This window comes from Abramis brama, assembly GCF_963993115.1.
Source record: "Abramis brama genome assembly, chromosome: 25".
Classification (NCBI taxonomy): Eukaryota; Metazoa; Chordata; class Actinopteri; order Cypriniformes; family Leuciscidae; genus Abramis; species Abramis brama.
The window spans coordinates 24,744,337-24,759,167 of record NC_139987.1 but is presented as its reverse complement, the minus strand read 5'-3'; the positions used below and the strand labels follow the sequence as shown (position 1 = coordinate 24,759,167).

General features: G+C 40.1%; 1 protein-coding gene across 6 annotated transcripts in view; it reads right to left on the bottom strand.

Annotated features, from left to right (window-relative positions):
* Positions 1-14,831, bottom strand: part of pitpnm2 (phosphatidylinositol transfer protein, membrane-associated 2) — a 63,413-nt gene that overhangs the window by 20,931 nt on the left and 27,651 nt on the right. For all 6 annotated transcript variants that reach the window (XM_084104497.1, XM_084104500.1, XM_084104499.1 and 3 more), the window contains exons 3-6: positions 6,482-6,696; positions 3,748-3,869; positions 2,427-2,660; positions 803-1,135 (exon numbers count right to left, since the gene is read on the bottom strand). In XM_084104497.1, coding sequence (XP_083960623.1) covers positions 803-1,135; positions 2,427-2,660; positions 3,748-3,869; positions 6,482-6,696 — 904 coding nt within the window. The remainder of the gene's footprint in view (positions 1-802; positions 1,136-2,426; positions 2,661-3,747; positions 3,870-6,481; positions 6,697-14,831) is intronic.

The following is a 14,831-nucleotide window of genomic DNA, read 5'->3' as shown; positions in this document are numbered from 1 at the left end:
TTAAAAGACATCTTTATGCACACAAAGGCTGCATTTCTTTATCAAAAATACAGTAAAAACAGTACATTTGAAATATTATTACAATTATTAAAAGCACTGTTTTCTATTTCAATACATATTAAAATTTAATTTATTCCAGTGATGGCAAAGCTGAATTTTTAGCATCATTACTCCAGGCTTTAGTGTCACATCCGGAAACCGTTAAAGGGATACTGCACTTTAAAATGAAAATTCTGTCATCATATACTCACCCTCATGTTGTTTCTTTCTTCTGCTGAACAGAAAGGAAGATATTTAGAAGTATGTCAGTAACCAGACAGTTTCTGGTCTCATTGACTTCCATAGTAGGAAAAAAATATACTATGGTCAATGAGACCAGAAACTGTCTGGTTACTGATATTCTTCTAAACATCTTCCTTTCTGTTCAGCAGAAGAAAGAAATTCATAAAGGATTGAAACAACATGAGGGTGAGTATATAATGACAGAATTTTCATTTTAAAGTGGAGTATCCCTTTAAAGCTGCTCTGTTTATATACCTGTACTTTGAAAATGCATGGTAATCACAAGCTATTAAGCATGCATTTTCAAAGTAGAGGTATATTAACAGAGCAGCTTTAACGTTTTTATTAATATAACTCCATGTCGGGGAAAAAGCACCTGATCACTGGAAAGTGAGACATGAACCAATAATTCCCCTCAAAGTATAGTTGTTCCAGGCCAATAAAGGATGTTTATCCAGGAACAGGTCCTTCGAGTAATTCTGTTTTGGTCAATTTCACATGAAAGTCGATGTGAACTTACCGCCCCTCTTTGAGGAACGTGAGGACCTGGAAGAGGTGGACCACTGCTTGGTCAGCTCTCCCCGTGCCTGCAGTGTGTCCCCCATGGTCCTCGTCGTCCCCTCCGCTTCGGTGGAGCTGTTGGCCTCCTTGGCTTCGAGCTCTTTCTCTGAGCTGGTGACGGGGCCGTTGTTCTCGCCGCCCTCCTCGTTGCAGCTGTACTGTGCCATCTTCTGTTGCAGGGCCAGCTGGGTCTCCAGCTCCAGTTGTCGGATGTCCTCCATGGTCAGACCGTACCACTCATCCTGCCAACACCAGGCCTGTCGATGAGCGCGGACCATCACCTTCCTCAGTCCTGATTGGAAGAATTTGTGAGATTGATTCCTAAAGTTAGCGTAGGCAAATTGTTTCCATAGTCACTGCATGCAAACTAGTTTTGGGGGGAAAAAAAGTAGAATTTGATATCTTCTAAAGATAATGAGAGTATTGTTTCCCATGCAAAAATCAGGATACCAATGCTATGCGGTTGATAAGGTGTTCTGAAATGTTTTAATGCATTTAAATGTGCACAGTACTTCTGTGCTGGTGTGAAAATGTAACACTTTACATAAAAAGCAACAAAGTAACATAATTAGAAACATTTATATAAGCAATGTGTTAGTAATTTTTAGTAATTTTGTGTTAGTGTTTTTTGTTCTTTTTATTAAAAAAAAAAATCTCTCTCAATGTGTCTATATTCAGTTAAAAATGTTAGTTTTAGTTACTTTAGTTACTTAAACTTAACTAAATTCTATATCAGGAAAAGTTTATTTTATTTCAAGTGATAACATTTTCAGCTTTAGTTTTAGTTAACTATAATAAACCTAGTTGACTGATGAGTATGCATATGAGATCGCTCAACATTCGGGGTCGAGGTGTGGTTTGGCTCATTTCCTTGTGCGATTTCCTCGATTGATTAAGATGTGTCATAGATGCAGCTAACCAGTCGTTCAGATAATTGAACTAAGTAATGAAGAGACGTGCAAACAAAATTGTTTTCACAGCGGCCAGGAAACAGGGAGAGGAAAAATTGATAAAAAATAAAAGCGAATCAGCCAAAGAATTCGCAAATGAGGAACAACAACAGTCCGCTTTCAAATTATCAGAGAAAGAAGCCAATAAACAAGCCGAAATCGAAGTAATAAAAGAGATTAAGCGGCAAGCGAACGGCACATGGAAAGGAAATTAATTCTGCTCTGATGTAGTCAGGAGGAGGTGGTTCTCCAATCGTTGATTTTCACTGGATCCGCACTGCATCAATCTCGTTTTCATTAAGTGCAGGTTAATGATTAAGGGCTTTTTTCCTGACAAAACGCTTGACACCTGCTGCCCACCCACGCACAACGATAACAGGATGTTACCAAGCATCAATTCACGCACATATGCAACAGATGGATCAGCTGACTCACATAGAATTATTGAAGAGACAAATGTCCTCTCAGTGCTAATAACAGTGGTGGACATATGGTAGAGGACACCACCGACTGGTACTGGTACCAAGTTGATAAATTCACTGGATATATACACACACATATATATAAATAAATAAATAAATATAAATATTTAGAAAATCCCAAGGAGGTGTCTGAATATTTCCAAACACTTACCCACATCATGAATGAAGCGCTCAATCTTGGACTGCATGCCCCAGTATCGAAACTCCACTTTACACAACTTGTAAGCGCACATGACGGGCATTTTGCCTGGGTTGTTGTTGATTTCCGTGATCCAGTCATCAGACAGGGGGCCCCGCTGGGTTTTATTCGACTTGTAGAGTTTAGGGTCCTCTTCAACTAGGTACTCATGAGGGGCAATGAAATCTTTCACAATATCGATAGGATCTGTGAAAGACAATTGCTTCCATTAGCGATTGCTACAAAGGCAACAAGGATCGTGAACAAGGCACGAATGGTGGTGAACCGGGGTTCATATTTAATCCATTAATGCAAACCAAATCAGTTCATCACAGAGATTTTATTGAGGGTAATAACATGGACCTTGAGTTGTCTGAGGCCGTAAAACCTAGTTTATCTGTTTGTCGTATGAGTCATAAAGTCTTTCTCATTTAGCATTAGGAATCGGGTTGTTCCATTAAAAAAGGAACTTTTGTTGTGTCCATAAATGGAACTTTGTTTAGAAAAACGAATACGTATTACTAAAAATATATATTTTTTGTATTTTTATGCATATATACACACACAAACACACCTACATCAGGATCAGTTTTTGACAGTGGAAGACTTTAGTTGAAATTATTAAAAAATTACTAGTGAAATGGTTAAGGAACCAGAATCATTGAGTGGGATCGTAATTTTTACTCTTCTTTGTTTATTCACTTGCCTTTTCTCAAAGAACAAACTCTTAATTCAGATCTCTAATCTGTCATGTCTTAATCTAACGTTGTATGTCTTCAATTATTCACGGTTGCTGATCTTGGGTTGTTTGTTCCTGTTCGCAGACTGCCGTGTTGGCAGACGGCCTCTAGGTGTCTCCACAGCACACTGACAAAGGTGCATGTTTTCAGTCAGGAATGGAGTTATGTAACAGCATTCACAGGGCGCTTCCCCCTGCAGTGCCTGCGTCTGTCTGTGTTCATCTCAGAAAGCCTCCAGTACCTGTCCCAGAGTGCAATGGGGCTCTCGTGCAGCGGCACGTTACCCAGCAGCAGCATGATACTATGTCAATGAAGCGACACGCTGCCTGCATCTTAAACTGAGGCATGACTCGAGAGCTTGAAAATGTTTGAGATTGGTTACAGAAGAAGGCAGTGCTCATGTGGTAAAAAGCATGCGAATGTGGAAACTCAATTGTTCTAGATGCTCAGTTGTGGTTTTGCTGATTTGAATATTTTGAAACGGTCAAAAGCATAAATTAAATGAATGCATCAAGCATGCCTGATGGTTGAAAATAAAGAAAGTGCAACAATACCTATATCCCGTTGTCTCCTTTCAGCCGAGGACATGTTGAAGACGTCATTATGGCAACCCGTGTCCGGCTTGTAGTACGTCTCGATATCGATGGAAAACTTTTCGACAAAAGGACACGTGTAGCTGCAGGACAGGCGAGGAGAGATTAACTCAGATGTCATTTCATCATATCAGTGTCATGCATTACCACAGAGGTTCATGCGAGCTTATCCTCTCTTCACACAGGCGTTGTCTATACCTACCATGACCCCTTCATTAGGTAACAGATACATGTTTATTGCAGTGGAAGTTTATCCCTAAGCTGCACTCAACGTGAAACTCTGCTCATGGAATAACGTGAATCATTGCAACATTCACTATAAGACCAGAAAGATGCTTTAAAGGGGTGCTATTATGCTTTTTTACATGTTCATCTTTCTTTAGTGTGTAATGTTGCTGTTTGAGCATGAAAAAGCTCTGCAAAGTTACTCCAGCGGGAGTTCTTCTCTATATCAGTGTCAGTGTTTCTGATCTCCCTGAAACGCCTCCATTGTAGTCTTGAGTTTTCTGGGGCCGGTTTCACAAAGATAGACTTTGACTATGGCTTAGATATAGTAGATAGTCAGACTTCAGATAGACATCTAAATCAGACCGTTGCACAAAGCACTTAAGACTCTGACTATCTTAAGTAGGACTACACTGCAATGCATTCTGGGTAAAATAAGACACTTTTCAAAAAAAAAAAAAAACATGGCGGATCGAGTAAGCGCATTCAACCGCTCAGTGCTGTTTACCCCAGCGGAAAATATGTGTTTGTTGGAGGAGTATAAATGACGGAGTATGTTTTTATGTTTCCACTGTTCGATCGCGCCCGTGCCTCTCTCTCTCTGAAACACACACACACATTCCAGCATTGCAATCTTGGCATCGCAGCCTGTTATTATGCTGCGTTCACACCAAACGCGAATAGAGCGTCAAATCCGCGTCTATTGCGTATAGTTTGACGCTTGAACATTTTTAATCCATTCGCGCGTCCAAAGCGAGCGTTTGAAGCGAAATAGGCGGGCGTTCAGAGCTATGACTCCACTATGATTCTACTACTCCCTGCTGCGTGAGCGGTGTATTGCATTTCACGCATCGCCCGTGACGCTTGCGTCCACTGTTTAGACTATGAAAGGGAGCACGTCGATCGTTGCTCGCGTTGACTATGTAACGGCCCTAACAGTTACAAGGACATTTTACTTGGGAATGTAGTAACAAGAAGAAATGTTTAAATGATGAGCCATTTTCCCTTTTCTTCTGGCTGTTTGTAATGTAGGCTAACTGATTGTTACTGCTGGTTGCCAAGGTAACATAGAGTCTTAAACCTAAGTTAGCCTGGGAGTAAGGCGTCTAATTTTTTTGGTCTAAATTAAGTCAGTCTTTATTTTTGTGAAACAGTCTAACTTGCATAAGACTAGTCTATGAGCAAATTTTAGACTAGTCTAACACTATAGACCAGTCTAAAATAGCTTTGTGAAACCGGCCCCCGGCAACGAACACGTCACACTATTCCTCATTTAAATAATTAAGATGCAGAATAAAGGGCCGGGGCCTGGTTGAGTTAGTTAGTAGTGTGTTGAAACTCACAGTTACGGTAAGGGACATGACATTTTGAAAATTTCAAACGTGCTCAAACTTGCACTTTTCAGAAGGAGGGGCTTCATAAAGAAAGGAACTACACAGAGTGCTACTGAGAGACTGGAAAGAAGTGCTGCAACAATGGAGAATATGGGAAAAAATAATGTGTTTTTTAAACATTCAAGAATGAAAACCTATTCTAGTAGAGCTCAAAAACAAAATCAAGACTTTGAAAATGGGGATAATATGGCCTCTTTAAGAAAGTAAACATCTATTATTTAAAGGTGCTCAAAGTGATGTTGGGTGACGTCACTTCTTGTTGACGTTCAAAGTATTGTCAATCAAAACGGAGGCTAGGTCGACCCTCCCTCCTCCTCATCCCGTCCCCTCCCCCTCCCTTCCGTGCTTCCTGAAACAGTCATGAACCATTTAAAAAAAAAAAAAAAAAACTGGATTTACCCGCCTGTCCAGCAAAAACAGAGCCACCTGAATGTCGGATTGGAAGCCCTTCTGTCGGCGGAGTTCTCTCCACCTTTTGAACGCCTTTCCGATGTAAATTCAGGATTTCGCGCGTTCCTTCTCCTTTTCCCTCTTTCTTCGTTATTTGGTCATCGGAACGTCGTCTCTTTGGTCGTGTGTCGGCCATATAAAAATTCTCAAGAATATACATTTTTAGCGTTAGTCGTTGTCTAGGACATCTCTCCTCTAGCTAACTTCCCTCTTCATGCTTCTCTCTCCTCCACTCCCCCCTTCATGTGCACGCGCACTAACCCCCCAACCCCCACCCCCAAATCATTCTTGTCAGTTATTGGCTGGAGCAATGTTTGTTATGTTTCGTGGTCCAGGCTGGGCCAGTTTGTTTTTCTTTCCGTTTGTGGACCCTGGGCTGTCTAAAGAGATCGCGTTTTTTACAGTGTGTTCAGGGGACAGGCAGCTAGCGGATAGTGATCAGATGTTTGCTGTATGTGACAAAAAAATTTTTGGCCTAAAAAACGTGTGACAACGCTTAGAGCACCTTTATTTAAGACCAGAACAACAAGGCCTGACTTGAATATTTAAAGCTGTTTTGGATATTCATCTGTGGTACTCTTGAAAAAGAGCCGGAGGGTTTTATTATTAGGCGCTATGGCACTCACCGTGTACGAGTGTATGGGTAGGCGTTCCAGGATTCCTCTTCCACACGAAGAGCGGCTTTTGGCAAGATAGAGCGGAACCAGCTAGGGATGTGTTGGCCTATGTGGTAAACCTTATGGGTGTATTGACCAGAACCGCCTGGGCCGTCTATGTAGGGTCGGTTCTCCAGGATCTCCACGCCGCTGCCCTCGCCTTCGCTCTCTTCACGACTCTTTTTCTGCAGGGAGGGAAAGATCAGAGATTAGGGTTCACAGACTTCCAATTGGACTGGAATTAAAGTCAAGTCACATTTATTTATATTAAACTATACAATACGGATTGTTTCAAAGCAGCGTCACATTAATAAACAGGAAAATAACATAATATTGAGTTAATATTGTAAACCTCATCAATTATGGAACAGGATCAATTCAGCTATATACAGAAGACAACAGTGTCATTATTCTGCTCATGTTAGTTCAATGTTGACTCAATACACTTCAATAACAGTGTCGATGTTGCACAGTTAGTGGCATTATGAAGCTCAATTCAGTTCAAATCTGTTGTTTCAATTTATTTAACTGTCAGTTGCATTTATGAAACAATTTCAATAAAGCTATATGCAGCTCTACAGAAGACAATAGTTTTATCATTGTTTTGCTCAAGTTCAACAACAGTGTCAATGTTGCAAAGTTAGCGTTAGAGATGCACCGGTTTACCAGCCATAAATCAGAACTGGTTTTTGCTCCAAACAAAGTTTTTAGTTTTATTTTGGTCGATTTTGATTTCGGAACTGCGCAGAAACTGCATTGCAATAATTTCCCCAAATGTAATTTGTGTGGAAATATTATGAAGTCTATAAACAGGATGTTAACACAGGCCAGAGACAGGACACGCTGAAGACGGATGCTAAGAAGAGGACACAGATGCGCCTGCAGAGCAAATACTGTACCAGCACAGCAACGTTCACGATGCTCGAAATATAGGAAGAAAAATATAAACACTGAATTGGGGGTTGAAGTTTATATGATTGCATTTCTGAAAGGAACTGACTGTCTTCAGATATTTTCTTTTACTCTGAATTTACATTTTCATTCAGTCCGTCTGCTGTTTTGTGTGTGTGTGTGTGTGTGTGTGTGTGTGTGTGTGTGTGTGTGTGTGTGTGTGTGTGTGTGTAGTAGTAGTGATGTATGTCTCGAGACCAAGACCGGTTTTACGTGGTCTCGGTCTTGTCACGGCCTTGACTGTCTTTGGTCTTGGTCTTGGTCTTGTCTTGGTCTCGGACCTCTCGGTCTTGTCTAGGTCTCGCTGTCTCAGACCGACATAGTGGTCGGGGGATTTAGCAATACAATACTACAATATCCACGACGACACAACGTTCGATAATGCAACATTATTATCCGCAACGGAACGGATTGAAGCGCGCGTCCGAGTGAAGACAGTTCGGCGTGTGCGCGAGCCACACGAGAAAACACTTTATCCGCGCCACTGATCGCAGCGGCAACGGGCACTTTGATCACTTGGTTTAAAAAACACATATCAGTGACATGATGGGTTTTAACTTCATCCAAGAGATTTTGGGTAACTGCACAACTGACAGATGACTTTGAGCGCACCGCCAACGGTGTGTGTGTGTGTGTGTGTGTGTGTGTGTGTAACCATAGCGACAAAACGACCAACTTTCGGATCCTGCACTTAAGCCTATAATTTCGTTTTTAAACATTTTATTATGTATTTAAAAGTTGCAGAATGGATTCATTTGGAGACTCCGAAATCGGCAGAGATAGGCAGGCATTTGCTTAGATGAATTTGTGTCTTTGATATCTCTCTGTGTGTGTGTGTGTGTGTTGTTTGATTACAGTATTGTATTTAAGATGGTGTTAGACTAAATTAATGGTCTTTTAAATATCATCTGCATATCTCCGTTGTGTTGACTAAACATTAGGCCTAATCCAAGTTTATAATTGTGTATCTTTAATTTGATGTTACGATTTCATCTACACATTAAGTATAATTTCAATTGGTTACATATTTCTCATTCTTTAGACAGTTGTTGGAGGAGCAAGATGGTGTTGGAGGTGTTTGTTTTGTCAGATGAACCAGTCAGTACCAGTCATGTCAGTTCTCAGTACACAAAAGTTAAGGGAGTCTCAATCCTCTAATAGTGCAGTAACAGCCGTCATGCAATTGTTACGCATAGTTGATCTCACCCAGTCTGCAAAAACATTTACAGTGAGCTCACAGTCACACACATGACATGGTCTGTCTCTGTATTGTTCTGCCTGTGTAGTTGAAGTAATACCGTCTAATATGTATTGAATGTAAACTGCGGCTGAACCCTAGTATGCTGCTGTTCTTGAATAAATACAAGTTATTGCTTAGCTTCAACACTAGTCTGTTTTTTTCCCCTCCGGTCTTTGACTTGGTCTCGGTCTTGACTTGGTCTGTCTTGGTCTTGGTCTTGTCTTGGTCTCGATACCCTCTGGTCTTGGTAGTGTCTTGGTCTCGGTTTAGGCGGTCTTGACTACAAGTCTAGTGTGTAGGTGTCTTATGCAGCATAATTTCACAAAGCTAAAGTTAGGTAATTCTGTTTTTGCCTTAAACTTTGAAATTATACAATCTAATTCAAATCAAAAACAACTGCTCAAGCTACAAGTGTGTAGAATCTTTGTTTGGATCATGATTTAAATGCAGTGGTTGTCTGTAATTTCTGCAATAGATATTTTTGGTTTAAGGCCAGTTTGCCTGTTATAAAGCAAATAAACAACAAATAAATTTGCTTAAAGAAGAAAAAATTCAGCAACTGACAACTGTTGTCGGCCAGTTTGTTTGTAAAAAAAAGAAAAAAAAAAGAAAAAGAATTGTCCATGAAAAATCATGAACGGTGCATCACTAGTTAGTGTAATTATCCAGCTCAATTTAGTTCTCATCTAATAGTGCCAATGCAGTTAAATCGATAATATTAAGCCAAGCTTGAATCTTAAAACCTCTTGGGACACTCGAAACTCAACGTTAATGTAAAGGTGACAGTCTATGCCAAAACAGAATTGACTCCAACCCAACAGAAGTCAATTACATGCTCAGCGCTACTGGTGTTGGCCAATCAAGGATGCCACACCTTCAGCTTTGTGTCAGTAAGATAAGCCAAGTCTCACTGTGAATTCCAGCAGACAGAACCGTAAAAATAGGGTACAGTCTTGGCATGGCTCCGGAGCTGTGAATTTTGGGAGAAGGCCCACTGTGCCAGTCAGGGTGGCACATGCCTCATATCTGCCTCACTTGAGAAGGTCATACGAAGGTAGTTAGAAGCATCTGGTTGCTAATGGCATATCAACTTACTTGTGAAGCCATCAAGGAGAAGTTCGGCCCACTTAAGTCTACTATAGAAAAGCCTAAATAACAGGCCCGGCGAAGGAAAGTGTCTACCCTTAAAACTGTGTCCCGGGCCCCTGAAAGTGAACATAAAAGTGGATCAAAGTGTCAGAAATCAGTTTTAATTCTGTACAGCAATTTTTTTTTTTACATTTCTATTTGAACTAATTGACATAAATGTAGGTGTAATTATGTAATTGTTACGCGTCCTCTATGTTTAAATAAAAGATGGATGATGACAGGAGAGTGGAGCTGGCACACTCGCAGGGCAGATGGCCACACAGATCCCATCAGCCGTGACTCTGCATTATCAAGATGATAGTGGGATTAAAAGGTGACAATGCTTATTTAAAGGGGTGGTTGATTATGATTTCACTTTTCTAACTTTAGTTAGTGTGTAATGTTGCTGTTTGAGCATAAACAACATCTGCAAAGTTACAACGCTCAAAGTTCAAAGCAAAGGAAGATATTTGCTTTTTGCACATTTGTGAGTCCGCTCAAGCTGTCACATCTGTCTTTTCACATGCAATACAGTACGTAACACAAATGCAATAGCATGTCACTCTGTGGGCATCTTACAATAGTTCCCACACGAGCAATTTTATAGATTATCATGACAGAATATGCTGATCAAAGACTTGAACTCCACATCAGCAACATAAATTCATCAACTAACCATTCAGAAACGTCCTATTGCATTCTACATGTTGTCACTTCTTCTTGAGTCTCTCCATCATTGTCTGACTCCAGTTTAAACATAAAAGGCAGAACAGTTTCTGACATTTTAGTGCGTGTCTGCGTGAGGTAATCAGAGCTGCTAACACACACACACACACAAGCTCTTGAAGCTCCGCCCTCTGTGCCGGGAGCAGCAGCTCATTTGCATTTAAAGGGACGCACAAAACGACGCGTTTTTGCTCACCCTCAAAAAGGGACAACTTTAACATGCTGTAAAAAATGATCTGTGTGGTATTTTGAGCTAAAACTTCACATACACACTCTGGGGACATCAGAGACTTATTTTACATATTGTGAAAAGGGGCATTATACCACCCCTTTAAAGACCTTCATTAAGGTGAAGTTTGTTTCAGAGACGAAGAAAGTTTTAATACTCTTCGATCCTGAATTTCAAACAATCCTGACTGGCACAAGACACGAGGAAACACAAGCAGCAGAAAGCTCTGGAAACTGCTTACAGTGGCAACATCAGCCCGTGCTCAGCAAGTGCCAAACTGTCTCGCAGCCGAGACGCCTGAGAAATGATCGCTCTTGGTCTCTCAGTTTCAGGCGTTTTTAATTCGTCCTCAATCGCCGGATACGTGGTGAGCAATACATTTCCATTTTAAAAGCACAGGCCCGTGCCATCAAGGGAATAGCGGCTGTGCATATCTCAATGTCAGACAGCTGCTATCTCTTTCTGACAAACTTGCAGACTGCACTGTCAGGACTAGGGATGGGTACTGAAATCCAGTATTAAATGAGCCCCGGTGCTAAACTATGAAAGACTGCAGTATCAATAGACGTTACTGGTTCTGCTGTCGCGGAGCTAGAGAGTCTGGTTACACTTTAGGGCTGTCATATCAATCCAATTTTATTTTTGATTTCGATTTTGGCTTCCAAGGATTATAAAGCTTCATTCACTTCACAGCGGTGCGCATTCATTCCTCCCTAAAAACCCATACGTCAGAATCAGCACAATCGGTGATCGTTGTAAAATGCAGACTCTACAGTTGCTAAATTGCGGGACGTGTTTGATAATAATAAGAGCTATTAAAAGCACAATAATCAACGCAAAAGACGCTGTTTCCAACTTCAATGTGTTATGTGTGTGCGCTCCGAAAACGCACCGCAACTAGACAAACAAATTATACTTTAGACAAGCACGTTATACTTTATACTTTACAGTGAAAACTATGCAGTTATTGTAGATTTAATTGCTTTATTAGATTTCTTTTGTAGGCCATATTACTTACCTGAACAGTAATGTTAGTAGACATTCCTGAAATTAATGTTAGTAAACATTCCTGAAATTAAAGCACTGCATTTCATTTGTATCCCGTTTCTTAGTTATTTTTCTTTTTGTATCTTATGTATATAAAACACAAATGCCTGCAAACTGGTCCATTTACAAATGGATGTTTTATATTTGTTTTGTTCAAACATTGCCGTTTCTTTTGCTATAGATATTTTACATTTCAGATTATAAAGCAATGTTAATTAATCTGTTTATATATATATATATATATATATATATATATATATATATATATATATATATATATATATATACACTGTATATAACAAAAAGAACCAATAAGAGTACCGTTAAAGTACCAGATTGATAAGCAGTATCGGTAAGACTGAAAACCTTAATGATACCCATCCCTAGTCAGGACTGACACCAGACCAACACATTCCACATAATGCTTGTGAAGCTGGAGCCCATTCGAGGTATCCGCAGGTCTGTAGCTCACATGTGCAGAGCAGGAAGAAACGGACCAATCACGTCTTCTAGTTAGAGAGGTGAGCTGTCAGCAGCTGGAGGTGTGGACAGACAGACAAATGGCAGGCAGGAGAGGGAACGGGCTGGGGTATCTGTTTTTGCTCATCCTCCCAGCGTGGAGTCGCCAGCACTTCATTATGGTGCTGACAGATGGCATCAGGCCCCGCACTCGCTACAATTAATCCCGCGTACACACATGCATGCATGCACGCACGCACACACACACACCTTAGAGAAGTGTGGTCTTGACACCATAAGGCTGTGCAGTACAATTATATTGCAATGTTTTTCCCCCACGGCTTTGTATCAATACAGAGTGTTGCTTGTCAAGTGATTTTGATTTAGCACCAAAATTGTCACCAACACTGTACAAAAAGTAACAAAATTGTCCTTAAAAACAAACATGAGAATTTTTAATAGGGCTGCACGATTTGGGGAAAAAAAAATCGAATTGCCATTTTTCTGACAAGAATTGGGATTAAAAATTAATGTTTGCTGTGCTTGTTTGTAGGACTGCACAATTTGTTTTGTGATTTTATATTAATGTGGCTATAAAATAATAATAATAGTAATAGTAATAAATAATTGCAAGCAGCAATTATCAGGGCCAAGCACAAAAAGGCAAAATAAGTCATGCAAGCATTGCTGGGAGCATCAGCCCAACAACGACAATTAAATTAATTAAAACCATTTGTAGATTATTTTATGCAAAATGGCTTAAAAATCATTAATACAATTACTAGTAATACGCTTTCATTACTTATCAGTTTTGACCAGTAGGTGTCTGTAATCAAATTATTATGGTGTGGTCAGTGTGCTTTTAGTAACCTTTTGCCTTCATGGTCTGAAGATGATCTGAGCCAAATTTGGTGAAAATCGAACAAACAGTATAGGAGGAATTTGAAAAACTAGGTTTTCAAAGAAATTCAAAATGACGGATTGCAAGTTCGATCGAATATGGCATAATTGGTATCATTGTTCTCTGTATGACTCAAGAAATCTATCAAGACCAGATTCATTAAAATATATGGGAAAATTGGGTATAATTTGACTTGGTATACTGCACTGAATCAAAAGAGACCAGTTTTACAATTTTTGGGCAAACTGTTCAGAATTTATCAGCAAAAATCTCCTGACCAGTAGGTGGCATTGTGTTGAAACACTGCATGTAGCCTCAGGTCATGCTTGTGATGACATGTACCAAGGTTAGTCTCAATATGCTAAAGCATTGCAGAGATACAGCCTCGCATTCATTAGGTATGCTCTTTGTCGAATTCGTTCACACGTTATTTGAGAACGGCTGGGTTTATCAAAAAGCTTTTAATAACTTTTTGCCAGCATGGTCTTAAGATGATCTGAGTCAATTTTGGTGAATATCGGACAAATCGTCTAGGAGTGGCGAAAACATTTTCACGACGGAAAATGACAACTGAAAAATTATGAATTTTGTTTCTAGCTCTTACGGTTCAGAAGTTATTAGCATAAACATAAGTTCAAATTTGTCAGTTGGTGGCGCTAGAGGGATATAGTTAGATACACCAAAATTGCTGTGGTTAATGTTCAGACTGTTCTCTACCTGTGTGCCAAATTTCATAACGAAATTTCTTCATTTTCAAATGTTAAAGGTGCAGTATGTAAGAATGAAAACTAGTGGTCGAAATAGGTATTGCAGTCCAATTCAAAACATCTGCGATCGCCCGCCCGTTTCTCCCGCCACCTGCTCCTCAGACTGGACGGCGCTCACACGGGTTGCCAGCTTGAGCACACGCAACAGGAATGAGCGCAATGGACAATTAAAATTGGCAAATTGGCAACGTGCAGTATCACAGACCAAAACGATAACAAACATTCCAGCCTGGAAACTCACATTTCAAAGTAAAATAACTGGAAGAATAACTGTAGAAGTGTTTTTCAGAGAAACGAGTATGTGAACTTAGCATGTTTCCTCAATATGTGCAAACATATTATGGTATTTTTATGCTTTAGTAGAGTGAAAAAGTTACATACAGCGCCTTTAAACCAAACTTATTTTAACAGAAAACCGCAAGGAGAGCGCTACAAGTTTGTGAAGAAGGTTGCCGCCTGTTGCTTCCCAAATGCATGTTAAATTGACCCAAACTCAGAGGACATGCAGAGGTGGGGTTGATGTGGAGCAGCATTTACTCTGAACCGAGCCGCTGGAAACGCCAGCGAATAATGAGAAGCTCACGCGTAAGGACACAATGCTTTACTACGATATATGCAACGCATATATTTAATCAAATTGCAGTCTTTGCAATTAGATAATCGCACTAATCCATATCAGGATTTTTGTTTTATTTTGATTAATCGTGCAGCCCTACTTATTAATAAATAATAACAAACTGCTTATGTTCAACAAGCACAGTTGAATTTAGCATTGTTTTATCCCCTCTAATCACGACCCTATCAGGACAGACTTGCGACCTGATTTTGGGTCACGACTCACCAGTTGAGAACCAGTTTTTCAGTGCAATGGT